Source organism: Euprymna scolopes, chromosome 36, assembly GCF_053919585.1.
Source record: "Euprymna scolopes isolate OS-2025 chromosome 36, ASM5391958v1, whole genome shotgun sequence".
Taxonomy (NCBI): Eukaryota; Metazoa; Mollusca; class Cephalopoda; order Sepiida; family Sepiolidae; genus Euprymna; species Euprymna scolopes.
In genome coordinates, this window is record NC_136517.1 from 27,339,171 (window position 1) to 27,359,588 (window position 20,418).

The 20,418-nt window shown below is 31.6% G+C and overlaps 1 protein-coding gene across 7 annotated transcripts in view; it reads left to right on the top strand.

Annotated features, from left to right (window-relative positions):
• Positions 1-20,418, top strand: part of LOC145260396 (DNA polymerase delta catalytic subunit-like) — a 226,546-nt gene that overhangs the window by 26,948 nt on the left and 179,180 nt on the right. For all 7 annotated transcript variants that reach the window (XM_080118362.1, XM_080118364.1, XM_080118366.1 and 4 more), the window contains 4 exons: positions 2,576-2,636; positions 8,638-8,747; positions 11,554-11,661; positions 15,966-16,138. In XM_080118362.1, the coding sequence (XP_079974488.1) occupies positions 2,578-2,636; positions 8,638-8,747; positions 11,554-11,661; positions 15,966-16,138 (450 nt within the window). In that variant the 5' untranslated portion in view covers positions 2,576-2,577. The remainder of the gene's footprint in view (positions 1-2,575; positions 2,637-8,637; positions 8,748-11,553; positions 11,662-15,965; positions 16,139-20,418) is intronic.

Genomic DNA, 20,418 nt, shown 5'->3' on the forward strand with positions numbered 1-20,418 from the left:
AGAGATATTGTCCAGCTTTCACGCATGATATTAAATAGATTTTAACTCAAAATGGTGCATCATTTAATAATCAACGAAAAGGACATTTTTATCGCATATACAGAATCTTTTTTTTTTTTTCATTCTGTTTAGGCTGCCATTCTTAACATTTGCTCAAATTTATTTATCATTTGAATATGATCACTAAGAAACTAAATAAGCAATCAATTTGACTGATAGTGAATGTTTGGGGGTGCTAGATTGCAACTTGTTGAAAATCAAAGTTGCTACAAAGAATTAGCTTGGAAGGAACAGGGTTAGCGCTGAGTAACACACTCAGGAAAGCAAAAAATCAGAAGGCTAATGAAAACTGGTTGCCAGGTAATCTTTGGCATTGTAATGGTCATCCAAACTCTAATCATTGAATGTTTGAGTTAAAGAAAACGAAGAATGAATTTCGGATCACCAAGTTCACCGCGTCAAAGCACACATAACAAAAATCTGTCCTGTTCCCTTTTCGATGTTATCGCAAACAAACTTTCAACTGACACCAGACTGCAAAGTATACCATACTGACGTTGAGCCAACAAAAAAGACATGTTCCCAACTGAAGAAATGCTGGCTTTTTATATTGTCAAACCCGACCACATCTCAGTTTGCATAAGACACGTTTTTGTCTCGTGTTGATCAGGTTTCAAGTTTAAGACTTTTTCTCTTTCTTTTCTTAAGTGAATGACACTCGCACTAACCATGCACACCACAATTTTCCCTACACAAACCAAGGGACAGATAAAAGGGTGTTATATAGTTTTTAAAGCATGTCAGACCAAAACGCTTACAAGCTTTAGTTTAATCAACCTAAATCCAGTATGTTTTTATATGTACGAATGAAAGCGTTTTCATCTGAAATTATCTTTTGTAAGTTTAAAACTATAAGATAGTTTTATAATAACTAGCGAGATCTGTGGAAATTCCACAGCGAACTCTTTTATATGTAATATATTGATGTTGGCATTCTGTGAATCTTCAGCGTAAATGGAAACATCCTGACATTATTGTAGCTCTTTTGTTAAAACTGGAGAAGTATTTATCTAAGCTAGCATGGACGTCCGGCGTAGCCCGGTCATAAAATATGCTTAAATATGATATTTTAATTTATGCAGATTTCATATATATTATTAGAGTCAATTTTCTATCGATTCTTATGTATTATAAAATTGTGATTTCAAAAGTATAAATATATATCCATATGACTTGAGTTCCTTCAGCTATAATTGAAACCGAAACCAAAACATATGAGGAATTCTTGGTAAAATTATTTATAAAAAGAATAAATGACTTGAGTGCTATCAGTTATAATCGAAACCTAAACTTATGAAGAATTCTTGATAAAATTATTTATCACAAGAAATGGAAGGTCATAACAAATTAAAGTCACTCGGAAGAAAAAAAGTGTAAGCATGAACATGCGTGCTATCATATTAATATACAGATAAACTTATAGGTATTTTTTATTTTTGTTGGAACAAACACAGCAATTGGTCAAATCTTTATTGATTAGCCAATCAAAATAATTGAAATATAAATTGATATCGGTAAATTGTCAAAAATGTCTGACTGAATTTATTTTTTTATTGAGTGATGGTCTTAGGAAATTTTGTGAAGATTAGGGAGTCTTTGTTCCTCTTAATAACTCTAAGCATTTTGTATAACTTTGTTCCTCTTAATAACTCTAAGGTTTTGTATGCCTGACTATTGATCACAAAATAAATACAAAGAGACTGGCTTTATTATATATTAAAATTAGAATACCTGTCTCAGGATGGGTAAAATTAATTCCCAAAACAAGTTTGCACCATTTTTATGTTCTCTTACAAAGGTTAAAATCAAGATATAATGATGCTATACCTTATGTCTGGAATCTTTATTCCAATCTTGTTAAAAATTCATTGCATGATTTTGATTCTAGAAAATGTCTAAACTTAAACTTGAGAAATTTAAAAAATTTTGGGAATATTTCTTTATTCGTGTATCAAATTTAATCTGAATCTGAAAAATTTGAATTTTAAATGAAAGGTGTCCGTAAAAATCCCTTAAGATTTACCCCAGAGAAACTTAAATTTGTAGAATATTTATTAATTGATATTTAATACTGGCTTTCTTCAAGCAAAGTCCCCTGACGCTTGCTGCAGGCCTGTCAGATTAAAATCAAGCATCATAAAAAAACGTATCCAATACTAAATATTCCCAAAATATATTTTTTAATAGTAAATAAGAAAGCTTTTTGTGAATATTCTGTATTGGATATGTTTTTTTTTTTTATAATGCTTGATTTTAATCTGACAGGCCTGCAGCAAGTGTCGGGACTTTGCTTGAAGAAAGCCTCTAATACCTATTCTTAAAAGTTTCTCAAAATTAGAGGTATCTAAATTTCCACAAGAGATGTCCACTCCTCTTTGCCCAAAACTAAATGTAGTCTACATTACGATCCATTTAGCTTATAAAGATAGTTATGCGTTTGATTTAGTTTAAATTTTTATTAAAAATTTAAACAAGTTGTTTAATGATTATTATCTTTTTTTTTTTATTTTTATAGAAATGGCGGACAAACGGGGACCTCCTCCCAACAAGTCAAAATTTCCTGCCAAAAAACAAAGGTACGTATTGGATTAATCATAGTACTGTTCTCATTTTGAGTTTAATTCACACAGCATTTCAGTTGATGTAACTTCTGACCTTCTTTAGGTGTATCTTGTCAAATTCTGGAATCTGTATGGAATTTTAAATAGAACCCTTTATTTACTCTACGGGGGATAGCATGCTCTCATTCTGTCAGCCATGACTGAGTAGAAATATTTAGTAATTCACAATTGTATTTATATAGAAACTAACATCGATATGGAGGAGATGGAGACGAACATGGTCGTTCGTATTATTTGGATTCTTCGGACTACCATTTTCCTTGAGTGTTATTTTCACATTTGGGTCAATGTAGCAATACACGTGAAAAAATTGAAATGGCTTGCCATTTTTCAATTATGGCATACATAGAAAGAGCTTGATAAGCTAAGAAATAATCTTTTAAAATTTTTAAAATCCGATTAAAATTAAGAAAGTTATGACTATTTTTGTGCCTTACATGTTTGGATATTTTTCCCTCTAAGATCATTTGTGTTTTGTCACATTTTTTACACTATTTTTTTCAATAAAAATGCTATATCTTTGTTAAAACACAAGATTAAGCAATGAAATTTGCTGTATAAGTGTATGTGTATTTTTGTTCAAGGAATCGGAATATGCTACCGAAAATCTGCAGAAATTAATAGTTTCCAAATAATCTGGATTAAGTGCACATAAATATGCTGCAATTCCTTAAAAATGCCATGTATCCATTAAAAGAAAAGAAGTTAAAGAACTCAAAACTGAATTGTAATGCATTATATGCACCCAAAAAACTGAAATCTAAATCTAGGACTGTTTAAAAATAAATATATTGCAACATTTCTTTGGTATTAATGTAGATTAATACCTTCTGTTACCCCTCCCCATCTGACCACTTCTCCAAAAAATGTGATTCTACCTTTATAGACAATTGCATGTGAACAACTTGAAAACTTTAATGAAAGATAAACAAAAATTATTTTAGAATTTAATGTAAAATGATTTCCCATTTTGAGTCATTCCAGCATTTTAGGGAAGTTAACCCATTTTTTTTCTATGGTAGATAAATCCTGGGTGCTTTTTTTTTTCTCTAAAAGGCGATTATATATGGTTTTAAGAGAGGCTATGTGCAATTATGAGAAGGTGGGGAAGTTGTCACTCTGACTTTGGGTTAATGATAGGGCTAAGGGAAATTATGTGTAAACATCCTGAAGACTTGACAGAAACAAAATAAAAACAATTTTAGAATTTAGAGTGGGGATTGGTTTCACATAAATTTAATGTAAAATAATTCACCATTTCGAGACCATTCTAGTGTTTTAAGACGGTTAACCAATTTATTTCTTATGGGAGATTAATCATGTTCACTTTTTCTTTAAGGAAAGGTCTTCTTTTTATGCTTATATGTAGGAATTTTGTTTGGTGGGGAGCTCTATCACTTGGACTTAGCGTTATTGTTACGGCTTAAGTTTTAGGAGGAGTCTTGCTACTCGTACCTAGGGTTAGACGTAGGATTAAGCGAGTTTGTTTTTTGTTAAGAGGGTGTTTGACACCCATTGTGATACTTTACAAGAATTACGACAAACAGACAAAAATAAATATTATAGAAAACAAGTGACATCACTCTAACAGAAAATGTGACTTTTGGAAAAATATTTTTTGTTCCACCTATTAAAATATTAAAAAAAAAACAACTTTTTGCTAAAGCTGACAAATTGTTCACAAATTTTTAATGAATTTGATTTGATTTTTAATTACATTTTATGTCTTTTTTACAGCTTTTAGTTCTTAACTGAGCACCCCCCCTACAAATACTTAAAAATATCAATTTTGCATATATTTTTTTTTTTTTTTTGATAATCGGGTAGATTAATTTCCATTCGATAATAATCCTAAGAAAACATTTAAAAGAAAACGAAAATTAAAAAAATTTAGAGGGGGTGTACTGCTTGTACATGTGAACTAAAACAAAAAAAATTATATTTCACATTTTTGGTTGTCCAAAGCAAAACACGATATTTAAAAAATTTGACCACTATCCAAATTTTAAAAAATATTTATATGGTTGATAACAAAATAGCTCTAACTAAACATGTAAGAATTTTTTTTTATAACCAGATTTTCAATTAAAAAAAAATTTGATCTGGAATAAAAATCATCAACAAAAACGTCTATTTACAGCTGTGCTATCGCTGCTGCTTTTGCTGTTGCTAATGGTGCTATTACTAATACTACATCAGTCTACATTCAAACTCCAAATGATTTTTTTCCCAGATATCATGTTTTTAAATTGCTACATACCACTAGAGAAAACAATATGCAATTATTCTTTCAATGGATAAAAACAGTAAAAAGATTGTTTTATTTAACAGTGGGTGTCCAAAGAAAATTTTTTTCCAAATTTTCTATACTCATCATGTTGAAATCTTTTTTTAGCACAACAAAAAAACGAGCGGACACCCGAAACTATTAAAAATGACATCTTCTGGCTAGTTTCCAAATTTCATGAAAAAATTATATAATGTATATTATTCATTAATTCATTTCCGAACAATATATAATGTACATTATTATATTATATAATGTATATTATTTATTAATTCATTTCCGAACAATATATAATGTACATTATTATATTATATAATGTATATTATTTATTAATTCATTTCCGAACAATATATAATGTACATTATTATATTATATAATGTATATTATTCATTAATTCATTTCCGAACAATATATAATGTACATTATTATATAATATAATGTATATTATTTATTAATTCGTTTCCGAACAATATATAATGTACATTATTATATTATATAATGTATATTATTTATTAATTCATTTCCGAACAATATATAATGTACATTATCATATAATATAATGTATATTATTTATTAATTCATTTCCAAACAATATATAATGTACATTATTATATTATATAATGTATATTATTTATTAATTCATTTTCGAACAAAACGGTGATATTTTGAAGACTTACAAAATATGACTATTTTAGCAGAAGCCGCTTGAAATCTGTGATTATCCAAAGCATTTTATTGTCTGTGTGTATTGCTAGTTAATGTAACCTCCAACCTTCTTCAGGTGTATCATGTTGAACTTAGGAATCTCTCTAACTCGGGAATCTGTATAGAATTATTTAATCCATGAGAGTAGCATGCTCTTGTCTCGTCAGCCATAATTGGATAAAAGTCCTAAGTAATTTGCAATTGTAGTTTGAGTATTGCCCACATTGAGAATTGAACCTTTAACCTCCAGAAGAATATAACTTTACAACTGAATTTCACCAAGTACTTTATCCACTATACCATGGGTCTGCAAGCATTGAATTTTGATAAAGACAGTGTGCGAATGATCACGGTCTTTAGTGAATGCATGCAAACATCAGTTCACTTTTTGATAACTTACCGGAAAAGTTACAAAAGGGCGGATAATATAAATAAAAGGTGAATGATAAGAGAAGTAGTGGGAGGAGGAGATGAAGAATGGGTGGCAATAACAAACGTGGAGACATTTTCCTTTTTTTTTTTTTCATAAAAAATGCAGGGCTAACACATTGTGAATAATATATAAAAAATTCCACTTATTTCAAAAACACCTTCATAAGAAGGTCATATATCTGATATTTTTTTTGACTTTAAATAACCCAGCAGTGGTTGGTGAGCTGTAAAGTGAAATCAAATCGATCAATATTCTTGTTGGCTGTAATAATGAACACAAAAAGAACAACAAATTATTCCATTATGCATTCTGGGATTTTCTTCTTTTTTTTTTTTTTTTTTTTTTTTTTACAGCAATACAAGGTTTTTGTTTACAGATAACCCATATAGCATTGCATGAGAATTTTTTTTTGTATCCCTAACAGATGGCCCTTGATTTTCTTGTTGACAAAAAAAAAAACAGCCAGGTCTTTTGTTGATAAATAGTTTGTGCAAGTAATGTTTGTCTACAGCCCACATTACGACCCATTTAGCGTAGGAGTTGTGTTCCAAAATTCATAATGATTGGTTGATTAGTTTAGATATACATACATACGGTGATAAAATTTAGAATATCTCCTTTTAAGCAAAAAAACAGTATCACTTACATAATTGTCATCTCTAAAATATCAATATATCAAAAAATTACGAAATTTGATCGAGTGGATAGTTTTTTTTTTTTTTTTTTTTTTTTACACATAAAATTAATTTTTACAGAAAGTTGCATATTTTGCCATTTTCTTCATAGTCAGAAACAAAAATTGAATTATCTCTCCCCCCCTTTTTTTTTTTTTAGAGACCACGATATTAATGGGAGCCATTGATTCTTGCTGTAATATCTATGCATTTCTTTTTAAGAACTAAATAGATGTTCTACTCTGTCAAATTTCATAATTTTTAGATGTATTGCTATTTTCGAGATGGTAATTACATAAGTAATACTGTTTTTGCTTAAAAGGATATTTTTAAGAATTTACCAGTGTAGTCTAATGTAGTATAATAAACAAGCACCCAATTGCCTACCACATTATTTAGAACTAGAGATTTGGTCTGTCTGTTTTATGACAAATAACAATAATACTTTGTAATCTCTGCTTAATAGCTTAAAAAAAAAAATGCAACAGTAATCACTCCAAGGCAGGTTGAACTGGCTTCCACTAAAGGAGAAGTTACATTAGAATATCGAGTTCATAAAAAGTCTCTTCTTGCATGCTTATCCCAGCCAGAAGAGATGACAATGTTAGGGTTTTGTAGTTCTTGTAGAGAGGTCGATATCCTCCCACATACAGCACCTGGTATTCCCAAATGGTCACCTATCTTGTACTGGCCAGGTTCAATTTTGCTTAACTTCACTGATCTAACGAAATGACTTCTCATTATTGAAACATTGGACTAATTTTTGTTTTTAAGCATAACTTAAAATTTTGTTATAAATTTTTGAATTAATACTTACCAATAATTAAGGATTTATTGTTTTTTTTTCTTTCTGAAAATAATAGTAATTCTTTGAAAAATCATGAATTTCATTTTCAATGTTTTATCATATGATAGTATTTATTAGGCTGTTTTTTTGTTTTTTTAAAATTTGTATGACTGAAGGAAAAAAATTTTTTTTTAACTAGCAATTTTGCTCGGGCCCTATATACTGTTCATAACTTTATGTGCATATTTATATATATATATATATATATATATATATATATATATATATATTAAAAAGTTTAACTCATGTCCAGGTAACCTACATCTAAAATTTCAAGTGTTTAGACCCAAAATTGGCAGAGGAGTTTGGTAGAATCTGCAAAGGTCAACTCTTTCAACTTTGATCTGTTGGCAGTCAAATTTTCGCCTAAAAACTGATTAAAAAGCTTGCTGCATGTCTGAATACGCCTTATGCAAAATTTCAAATCTTCAGACACAAAATTGGCTGAATAGTTTGCTAGATACCACAAAGGTAAAATCTTTGACCCCTTGGCAGCCAAATTTTTGGCCAAAACCCAATTAAAAAGCTTGCCCTATGTCTGAATACACTTTATATAAAATTTCAAATGTTTAGACCAAAAATTGGCTGAGTAATTTGGTAGAGGCTGCAGAGGTAAAAGTTTTTAAAACTTTGACCCCAATTTTGACCCCTTAACATTTATTGTTTTGGTCTCAAATCAAATTAAAAAGTTTGATCCATGTCCAAGTAACCTACATCTAAAATTTCAAGTGTTTAGACCCAAAATTGTCGGAGGAGTTTGGTAGAGTTCTCAAAGATCAAATCATTGAACTTTGACCCCTTGACAACCAAATTTCTGGCTGAAAACCGATTAAAAAGATTTTCCCAAATCTCAATACCCTTTATGTCAAATCTCGAGTCTGTAAACTGAAAATTGACAGAGTAGTTTGGTATAGAAATGTGTACACACACACAGACAATTTCACTTTCTTTTGTTCTTTAAATTTTTATTGAATAAATTTAAAGCAATTTACTTTTTTTAAAAATTTCAGATTTGATGACGATGATGAAGATATGCCGTCAATGTTTGAACAGGATTTGGAAATGATGGAGCAACTTGAGAATGAATTCTCCCAAGAATCTTACAGTCAAGAATTTGTTGGTAAGTTTTGCCTGTGAAATTTACAGAAATTAATTTATTGAAGACTTCACAGCATACATTATTATTAAAAATGAAAAACAAATTCATATTTTGGTCCAAATTTATCCCCTGAGAGTGGTTGAGTCTTTCAACCACTCTCAGGTCCATTGGAAAGTTCATTGGAAACACAATTTACTGTAAAAAAAAAATAAACTGAAATTCTGGAAGTATGTGGCTGAATTACCTTATTTGGTCAAATTAGGCAAAATCACTATTTCAATTTTTAAAAATTTTCTACCGAATGCTATCTTGTGGCACAATGACGTAGCCCCTTTTAAAGGAGCTGGGGGCTGCTCAATTAATAACTCCTATATCTAGCTTCTAACCTTGTGCCTGACTTTGTGATGCAGTTAAAAACGTTTCACGCAGGTGTTTTTGGGTTTGGGAATGTTAGATCATGTCAGTTGGGTTTGAGTGACAGGTGTTATGAAACTTTTAAAGGTCAGATTTACACGCGGATATCTGAAGTTTAAAAATAAAACATTGTGTGAAAAGCTTATTTCTCCCTGTCATTTTCTCACTCTTTCTTTCTCTATTTCTATCATTGACTTACTTTCTCTCTCTTTCTTCATTGAAAGAGAGAATTAAATATAATTTGATTGTTGTAAAGACAGTTGAGGTTTGCTCACTGTACGCGATGGGTCGACTAAATATGTTTCCTAACTTGTTAACTGTTTAATAAATTATATTTTTATAAAAATGTATTTTGTCGCTGTTTTCATACAAGTGTTCGATTTCAGCGTACCATTAATGCCGACGACAGAAAGCTGCAATGAACACGCAACAATCGACGATGGGAAGATGCCTGCAATGACCACACATAATGGGACCCGTACCAAACAGTTATAGCCGACGATGGATCAACCCGTTTCCGTTGTTTCCAGCATATGCCTATCGTTTAGATATCGTTGGATATCGTTCATTCCCCGTGGAGCTGGTTGCATTCCCAAGACGTTCATCAACCAAGTAACCCTCCCGGGGAGCGATAGTACTACAATCTCAGACATTCCAACCAAGAGATCTTTTTTAAGATTCTAACCATGCCTTTAAGTGTTTGTATCTTGATTTGTATCTCTCTTGCACTTGGTTCACATCTTGGCTAAAAATTATCGCCTGGGAGTGTTTGAGGTCTTATTGAAAACAAAATTTGATGTCTTATTGATAAAAGGAAGTTTTATTTTGTTTTTAACAAATGCAAATTCTGAAGGTATGGGTCTGAAAGAACCTGGAAATTCACGTCGGCCTTGGTTGACAGATAAGCTGAGCGGAGAATCATACTTGCTTATTTCGACATAACTTCCTGTTTGTGACATAACTTCCTGTTTGTGACATAACTTCCTGTTTGTGACATAACTTCCTGTTTGTGACATAATTTCCTGATCACATCAACTAACATTTGTCATCTTGTTCAGCTTGATATCTGTTTCGCATACTGGCATTTCTTGAATGACTTTTAGAAATTGACTTCCAAACTAATCTATCTCTGACCTGGTCTTTATTTATCCCTCTTTCTCTCATGTTTTCTCTAACTTTCCCTTGTCATCTGCTCCTGCTATCTCAACTGTTCTACATCTACTCACCAAAGATCTCATCCATCATTTACACTTGACCATACCAATGAAGTCTCTTGTTCTGCATACCTCTCCCTATACTATCCAGATTTAATCATTCTCTGAGGTCATCAGATCTAAACCTGTCATTACGACTCTCACAACAAATCCATCGTATAATTCTTATATCATTTCTCTCTTCTTCCCAACACATTTTAACTCTAACTTGCTAGGTTTTACTTCCCCATAACATATAGTAGAACCCCGGAATACGGTGTCCCTAGGATAAGGTTTTTTCAGGTTACAATGTGGAACATGATGTTTTTCCGGTCTCTGTTTACGGTATTTGCCCTGCCTTACGGTGTTTGTTATAATGTTATTTGATTATATACATGTGTATTATATACCGTACTGTATTCTATTACTAGTTTTTAATATGTACTGTATAAAATTTTGCTTAGGCACTGCCATATGGGGATTTTACCTTATGATACCAACCCTGGTACAGATTAATGCCAAATCCTGGGATTCTACTGTACTTTCTATGATCACTTTGGTTAAGTGGCAGAAGTTTCTTGAATTTACTATATCTATATGAATAAAACAGTAAACGTATATATATGTGTGTCTGTCTGTAAATATTTAACCACCAATCTCTTAAACTATTGGTCACACAACACTGAAATTAACAGGAAATAGTAATTGTACACCAAGGATGGTTTATAACGAGTAAAATCTTTGTTTGGATGGATGAATAATGTGTACCGAAATATGTCGATTAGTTCAAATGGAAAATGTTTGTTTCAACTTGAAAACATTTCTATTCGCTTGCATATGTGTAAATTAATCATAGCTAAAAGTGGTTAAATTTTATAACGTTTTTTTTTTTTTTTTTATCTGTCTGTCGGGTCGGCTCAAACAGTAGTGAACACGTCTGGAGCGCAAAGTAAGGGTACGCAGCTAGAGCGCTAAATGTTTTGGTTTTGATTCTAGCTCACCCAAGTTACTTTTTTTTCAGTTTTTGTACTTTTGAAATCAGTACTACATATTAGGTACAATATAATATTCAATACAGAAATGGCTCTGTAATAATAAATAAGAAATCTGCATGAATTAAAATATATTAAGCTTATCTTATGACCGGCAATGTCGGTCACCACCCCACCCTCACCCACCTGTCTAATCATAAAAATGTAAAATGTTTTTGTTTGCTTCAGATGAAAAACTTGATACGTCGGACAAATGGTCTCGTCCACCTCTTCCTCCGATTAACTCCCAAACGGACTCCATTGAATTTCAACAAATTTACATGGACAATTATATTGGTAAGTACCGACTCCTGTTCTTGCGTTGGGCATTTTCTTTATCGGGATGATGTTTAATTTTTCAAAACTCCATTGCTGAATTTAACAAATAAATGTCATGGTAACATTTATTGGGCAGTTCTATATCAGTATTTTGTTTTATTTTTGATTATCGAACAATTATCGAGAATCCAAAGATGTGACTGCCATATGTCCGCCATTTTTTCTTGTTCTAATGTAACACTCAACACTATTTGTTTTTCTAATCGGATAAACGATTTAAAATAAGTTAAAACACAAAAAAGTTATCCAAACCAGCTAGATAGAAAAGTAACTTATCTTGCCTTTGATAACATCTCGGTCTTGGTCTTTTGGCCAAGATCACATGATACACATGAAGGAAGACCAGAAAGGGGTGGTAATAAGACAAGGTCTTGCTGTTAATGTCTTATTAGGAGGAACAGGACACTTTCCATGGAAATAGCAGTTAGTGTTGGGACAATTAATTGGAAGTGGGAATCAGAACTTTTTGGGGTATTGGAATCGGAAAAATGCGTGTTTATTTTCCATATCTGTTTTGATGCTGCACTTCGCCTTTTCTGATGTCAGTCAGTGGAGAAGAAATCCTTCTAGACTGAGGCAATTTTAATTTTTGTTCCTATCTATAGTGCCCCTTTTTGGGGAGCTGGATTTCCCCCCATTAAAAACCAAGCTTGTGTCTAATTGCCTCGTGGGGAGGCAAGTAAGTATGAACATTTATTATATATATATATATATATATATATATTTTTTTTTTTTCTTTTTTTTAATCACTTTTGCATTCTGTTGTCTATTGTAAAACATGTCCCTGAATTTTACAGATTCTAATCTGTCTGCCATTTACTATCAAGCATAAATGTTGCTGATCTTTTACAAAAATAAAACGCTGTTTCGTTTAGAAAGTAATGCATTTCTGAACTGCTTCGGTCATATAAGTTGTTTCTTTTTCAGCAGCTGGATAATGCAACACTACTTCCTTTTTAAGTTTTTGATATTAAGGTAACCAGATACCCACTCTTAAATAATTAAAAAAAAAAAAAAAAATTTTTTTATCACTAATTAATCACCACTTATGGCTAAAAGCAACTCAAGGATATTGCTTAATGAAGTGAGTAGATTATCAGTTGAATGATGATGAATATAATGAGAGGATTAAAAATGATCTATGAATAAATAAAATTTTTCTACCTATCCAGTTTATGACCCAATCTTCGACAACTTTGCATCATCATCTAACCCTTATCCCTGAGTGGCTTCCAGGCTTTGATAAGTGGTGACCACCGTGTAAAAAAAAAAAAAAAAAAAAAAAAAAAAAGTCATCCAGCATGTTACGCAAGCAATCATAATATGCTAAAACAATAATTGCCAGATGATTGATTAAAAACTCTGCACCCTCCCCTCCTACATGTTAAGAATGGTTTTCTGTTTTGAAAAGGGAGGTGGATTTCATGTTCACATAGCGCATTGAAAGTCATTTTCAGTTTTAAAGATTTTTCTTAATTAAATGTATTTCACACTTCTGACAGTTGATTGGATAGTTGCTTTGGCAATTTCTGGCTGCCTACATAACCTAACAAAAGATGCCTACTCAAAGTTGTCAGAGACTGGATCGTAAACTATTACTTATGGGGTCAGTTTATAACAAATATTTATTGAAATTGGATTTGAAGATAATATTGCTGTAATCCACAAGGAAGCAGTATAGTGGTAACGTGTTCCACAGATGGGAATTTCTTGGAAAGAAAATCTTTTCATAGAAATTCCGTTTTTTTGTTATGCTCATGAAGGAAGACAAGAAAGTGGTGATAGTAAGACGAGGTTTTGCTGTTAATGTCTTATTAGGAGGAACAGGAGACTTTCCATGGAAATAGCAGTTAGTGTTGGTACGAGTAATTGGAAGTAGGAATCAGAAAAATCATAACTTTTTGGGGTATTGGAATCGGTAAAATTTGTGCTTATTTTCCAATGCCAAAAATGATTCCTTTAATTATCTATTTTATTTGATCTTGTTTCAAATAGATATCTCGCTGCTGATGCAAGCCTCTATCTATATAAGAGCCAGGTATGTCCAAGGATGGAATACTGTTGCCACATCTGGGCAGGAGCTGCTAGAAAGGACTTGTCCTGCCTTGATAGAGTTCAAAATAAACTTCGTAGCCTCGTAGGAGATGTCATCTTCTCTTCCCTGCAACCTCTTTCTCACAGAAGAGATGTTGCGAGTTTGTCTCTGATGTATCGTTATTTTCATGGAAAGTGTTCGACTGAGCTTAAGTCTATGGTCTCCCTCGCCTAACTTTCACAAGAAACACTTGTCTAGCTGAAAACACTATCAATAATTCCCCCCACTCTTTATCTGTGCCTAAACCTAAACGTAGATTCCATGAACAAAGCTTCTTTCTTAGAACTGCACGCCTGTGGAATTGTCTTCCATTTTCCTGCTTTTCAACTGACTACAATATGGTTGTCTTCAAGTCTAACGTAAATAAGTTCTTGATGAGCCGTTCCATATAAGTTATCAAATTTACCGAATTTTCATTACTAATGATTACTATATTGTCCAATTTCTACTGTACACTCTTTGACCCTTATCCTTGAGTGGCCTCTTGGCCTTGATAATGTGGTGATGCCTATGTAAAAAAAAAAAAAAAAAAAAAAAAAAATCTTCCACTGCTGGTAGTAATAATCAAGTAATAAATATTTATTGATTTTAAACGACCGATACAGCTAAAATCTATAGCTCCCCCTTCATATACACACATGAGTGTGTTTTTACGTTTGAGAAAATAGATGCACATTTAACATGTTTTTACAGTAATCGGGGGAGGGGGGAAGATAATTTTTTTTTTATTAAACATTTAAAGATTTATAAAGAATCAGAATCGGTAATTATGTTGGAATCGGGAATTTAGTCCGGAATCAGTAATTATACTGGAATTATGAAAAATATTGGAATCGTCTCATTACTAATAACAATAGAGGAGAGAAAATCCTGCAACGTCTCTTTTGTAAAAGAAAGTGGCTCTAGATAGCTGAAGAGATTATTATGTTTCTAAATTTTTTTTTAGATGAGGATTGATAATCTGGATTATTTGGATTAATGTTCACATCTCTCATTTCCATAGATAGGAAACGTGTCTGCAAGGACCTGTAACATAACGGATAAAATACTAATGAAAATTCAGTTCTAAGTGAAACTTATGGAAGTTGAAGACTCAATTCTCGGTATTAAGAAGGCAGTTGCAAATTACTTATGATTTTTACCTCGTCATGGCAGATGAAATGAGAACATGCTAACTCATGGATTAAATAAAAGGAGTGATAGTCAGTTAACATAATTCCTAACTTCCGGTGTGGCTGCAACTGGAAACGGTGACAAGGCAAATCAGTTCCTTTGTTTTTTGTTTTTTTTCTCTCATGCCTATATCTCTCCTATGCTTGTACCCTTTTTTATTACGTTTTTTTTTTTTTCATCATTCTTTTAATAATCATTGAAAATGTTTTCTGTCATATTTTGATTAAGAATTATTGAAATTAGTTTTATTTATTTATTTTTTTTTAAAGAACTATTGAAAACACCTTTTAAAATCTTTTAAAACTCTTTTAGGAATATTATGTATTGGATACATTTTTTATGATGTTTGAAATTTTGTTATTTTAATTTCAATAATTTTATTTTTTATATTTTCATAAACATATTTATTATATAAATTAAAAAAAAAAAAACAAACTTATTTTTAAAATTAAAAAAGTACTTTTATAATTTCCTAAACATATTGCTTATAAAATTTCAAATAAAAACTTGTATTTCTTAAATTTTGTTATCAAAAGTGCAAATAAAGACTAACTGTGTTATTTCTATCTTTTTATAATTTTGTTAATTTTTATTGTATATTTTTCAATAATGTCCTTTTCTTACATTTTATTTCAATAAATCGCTTCACAATAGAAATACTGAAGAACAATAAAAGTGAAGGAACTGATTTGTATTGTCACAACTTCTGGTAGCAGTCAGACTGGAAGTTAGGAAGTACGTTAGCTGACTATAACCATAAAAAGTTCTGTTTGAAATTCTATCCAGCTTCCCAAGTTTGACAGAAAGATTCTAAATTTAGACAAAATATGTCTAACAAAGGTCGAAGCTTATATCAACGGAAATGTGAAAACAACACAAGATGAGAACAGTAGTCCGAATAAAAGCGAGATTATCCGCACAGATAAAACTATTAACAGTTTTGGCATGATAATGTCAGTAAAAGTAAATAAAAAACCCTGTTTTTTCTCTTCAGGATCGCCTTACCCTGGTATGCCTGGCTCTACTCTCGGGCCAGTGCCAATTATTCGTATGTGCGGTGTGACTATGCAGGGTAACAGTGTCATGGCTCATGTCCATGGCTTTGCACCTTATTTTTTTATTCCTGCCCCACAGAACTTCAAAAAGGAACACTGTCAGGAATTCAAGGTAAGTGTCACATAATCCTTTTTTGTTTGTTTACCCCAATTTAGTAGATTAATATATATATATGTATATATATATATATATATGTATATATATATATATATATATATATATATATATTTATATTTATATATTTATATTTATATATATTAGTTAATTATTAATATTAACTGTTTTTTAATTTTTAAATAAATAATTTATTTACTCCAAGGAAATGAATGAACAACTTTCAGCTGTATAAGCCATTTTCGAGCATTTTTTTCCCATTGGAGATATAAGTCTCCTAAGAAGCATGACTATATATTGGGTACAATAAAATATGAAATAATCAAGAGAATTGACTCTGTAATAATGAATACGAGATCTGTGTAAATTGAAATATTATATTTAAGCATATTTTATGACCGGGCAAGAGCTTGTGTCTAACTCTGCCCGCATTGGGAGGCAAGTAAACAAAATAAATATATAATATAATATATAATATAAAAATATATATATATGGCATAATCACGCCGACAAACTGGTTCTCCCCAGATCATCGAAGTTAAGTAACGTTGAGCCTGGCTAGTACTAGATGGGTAACCATTTGAAAATTATTGGCGCTGTATATGCTACCCGCTCATCTCGGCATTGTTTCCGGTCATCCTGTACCTCCACTTGCTTCTGGTATTCAACAATGTTGACTCAGGAGAGGCGTGGTTGGAGTCTGCGCAACTCTTGCCACACAAATTTCATGTGCAGGCACCCTTACAGTGGCAATCTATAGTCTGTCAAGACTGAAGAAAGCTACTATATATATATATATATATATAAACGATCATATCAATTGGTTTCCTAGATGTAAATATAATGAAACTCGCATGATTATTAGAGTGCTCAATGCAGGACAGCTGATATGTAGATATGGCGACCAGTGAAAACAATACGGAATACATTTGATAATAAATGTCTTAACATCAATACTCTTAGATTAAACGAAAAACCCTTTATATAAGAGGGATGTAATCCGTTGAAAAAATTTTTATAAAGACAAAAAAAAACCCCCAAAAATGCAAGGAGGGAGTGTACAATGCACACTCTCTCCTTGCATTTTTTTTCTTTTTGTCTTTATAAAATCTTTTTCAACGGATTACATCCCTCTTATATAAAGGGTTTTTCATTTAATCGTAGGGTAATGATGTTAAGACATTTATTATCAAATGTATTCCGTATTGTTTTCACTGGTCGCCATGTTTGTTTTTGCGTGCGTGTGCATTCAATTTTTGCGCGTTTACATATTAATTCTTTATAGTCACTTGCACTTTTATACATTAATTCTGTATACTCATCATTCCATAGCTAGCTATAAAACATATACTGACCCAATGGGTCACTGTAGTCTAGTCTAGCTAGTATATATATATATATATAGTCTGTTTATTATACAAACATTATTGGTTACATATGTGCATACATGTTTCAGTTGGATCCCAATTCAAGGATAACACCTTATCAGACCAAAAAAGAATCGATATTTATTGACATAGGAGTCAAAATTACATTAGTTTTATATTTGGGCGTGGTTGATGTTCTGGAAGAAAGTGGAGTGTATACTTTGTGAATGTGGGCAGTAGGGATATTTTTGAGAGAGGTGTGAAGGAAGGGAATGGGGGTAAGAGAGGAGGGGGGGGGATTCACATTCACCAAGTATTCACACCGAGTCTAGGTTTTCACTTGACACGATATGGTCATCATAGAGTTGCTTATACTTCTGAATGACCAAGTAGTAAGATTGTACATCTACAAGAATAGGATGAAGGCTCTCAAAATCCATACTGGAATTGTCGTAGATCAGAAGAACATTGGATAAGTGAAAATGAAATTAGGATAAGCCGAGACTCAAACCTTTTAAGCAAGGTTCAGAAATAGAATGTTAGAAAGGCCTATTGTTAAATTCTATTATAAAATAGTTAGATATTGTTTATATTGTTTATATTGTAAAAAGAATTGATTGTTCATTCTTTTATGAAACTGAATATTAAAAATGTCAGCTAAAAAGAATGAACAATACAAATTAAAAATATATTGTAAAAAAAAAAATAGGTTAGTTGAGAATTTTTTGTTGTTAAAAGTGTGTTTGGAAAAATGTGTGCATTAGCCACGTGAGTTGGTCACGTTTTGGAACCACACATCTGATGTCATAGCAAAAAGGGGATTCTCAATATAGGAGCTAGAGTTAGTCAGATCGTGGTAGTTGAGGCAGAACAGTTGAGTCTGCTAGTCAGTCAGGGAGAGAGTTGAGAGTCCTTTGGAAGTGAAGGAAAGAACATTAAACTATAAACTATGTAAATCCCGAATGTGAATTCCTGACGTCATCGTCATTCGACGGGTCAAATGAATAAAGAATCATCTTTGTGTTTTTGTAAAACTGTTGTCACATGTCATCTTTCAATACCCAAAAGGTAATGTGTGAAACATCTTATTATGAACATTGCGTAAACCTTCCAAGAATATATATCTCTCCTCCTCTCTAATATGTGTTATGAGAAATGTAAGAACTGTGCATCTATCACCTTCGCTATATGAGTTAAGAAGAAACATCACAGAACTGTATAAATGTCTCTCCCCATCATCATTGTTATATGTGTCTCCGCCATCTTTCTTCAATATGAATGTCCCCATCATACCTCTTTAATATGAAACCCCCACAACATTGTCCCACACTCATGGTATAATGGATAAAATATTAGGTAAAATTCAATTGTGTCCCTCTTCTGAGGGGTGAAAGTAATTCTAAGCATACAACTGCAAATTACTTAAAACTTCATGGCTGATGGAATAAGAACATGCTACCCCATGGATTAATTATAGGGTTTTGTTTAAAATTGGGGACTTCTACAGTAAATGAGTGGGATTTTGCTGTTAGTCGGGTTGGTCAAGAGTATTTACATTTAAGTATATAAGTAAAGTAACTTTATTTATTGTATTATTTGAACTCAGATGAAAATAATAGTCCAAATAATAATAAAAATAAATATTAATCCTCATCTCAAAAATATACATTCATCATATAATAAAAATAAAAAAATGGAATGGACCGGGATGTATTAATAAAAAAATTTAAAAAGACTTGGCACTATTTGCGTTTTAAATTTCGAACGACTGTGTTCGTTAGGAAAGCAAATAAACCAAACATTATTTTTTTTCACTGTTCACCAATAACATCCAGTGTGAATGCACCTGAAGATGGTGGGAGGTTACATTGGCCGAAACGTTGTGAAAAAAACAATGAAGATGAAAATAAATAGTCCAAATGATACAAAAATGATTATCAATCCTCATCTCGACGAACACATACATCCATCATATTAAAGTAACTTTGTCGGAGTATATTCTTTGGAAATACTTCTAAAACAAGCACAGCAATGAAACATTACAATTTAGAGTGCTTATGTCAACGGATCATTAAACCTAAGGGAGATAACCAGCATAGACATAGCAAAAATTAGCATATTTTGCAAGATATAATTTGGGACACTGAATAATCAGTGGAACAATGAAAGAATGTTAAATGAAAAAAAAAAGATTACATGATTACTGTAGCCGAGTTCTTGAAATTAAATGAAAGAAAAAAATGGGCAGAGAACAAAAGCAATAAAAAACGAAATTTGGCATTAAATAACCCGAAAAGGGTTGATATGCCATAAAACAACCAAACCAAACCGAACACTACAAACTAGCGATTGAAGATACAAATAGCTTCTTGAAGAATAAAAACCTTCTACAAAATAACTGGATGCAACATTAATACTATTTCCAAAATAACTGGATTCGGCATTAAATAACAATATATATAATAATATGCCATAAAACAAAACAACCAAACCAAGACTATGAAATATATATATATATATATGTATAACGATTTGATCACTGTCTGTCTGACGTAATGAACATTTAAATTAAAATGTTTAAAATTCAACGCTATTTCACACGGTTAATGGTAGCCGAATGGATACGGCCTCCGCTAATCGAGCCAGAGATGTCTCGTGTCGCGGGGTTCGAATCGTTCGACTGGTAGTAATCGTGACACCCTGCACTGAAGAATCCCGAAAGGATGAAACACTAGTGTCTGTAGGTATTTAATTATTATAGTAAAAAAAAAAATAATTATATATATATATATATATATATATATATTAGTGATGGGATGATTCCAATATTTTTTTCGATTTCGTGCTAAATTCCTGATTCCGATACAATTACTGATTTGTATTCTTTGACTATAGAGTTTTATTTTTCTC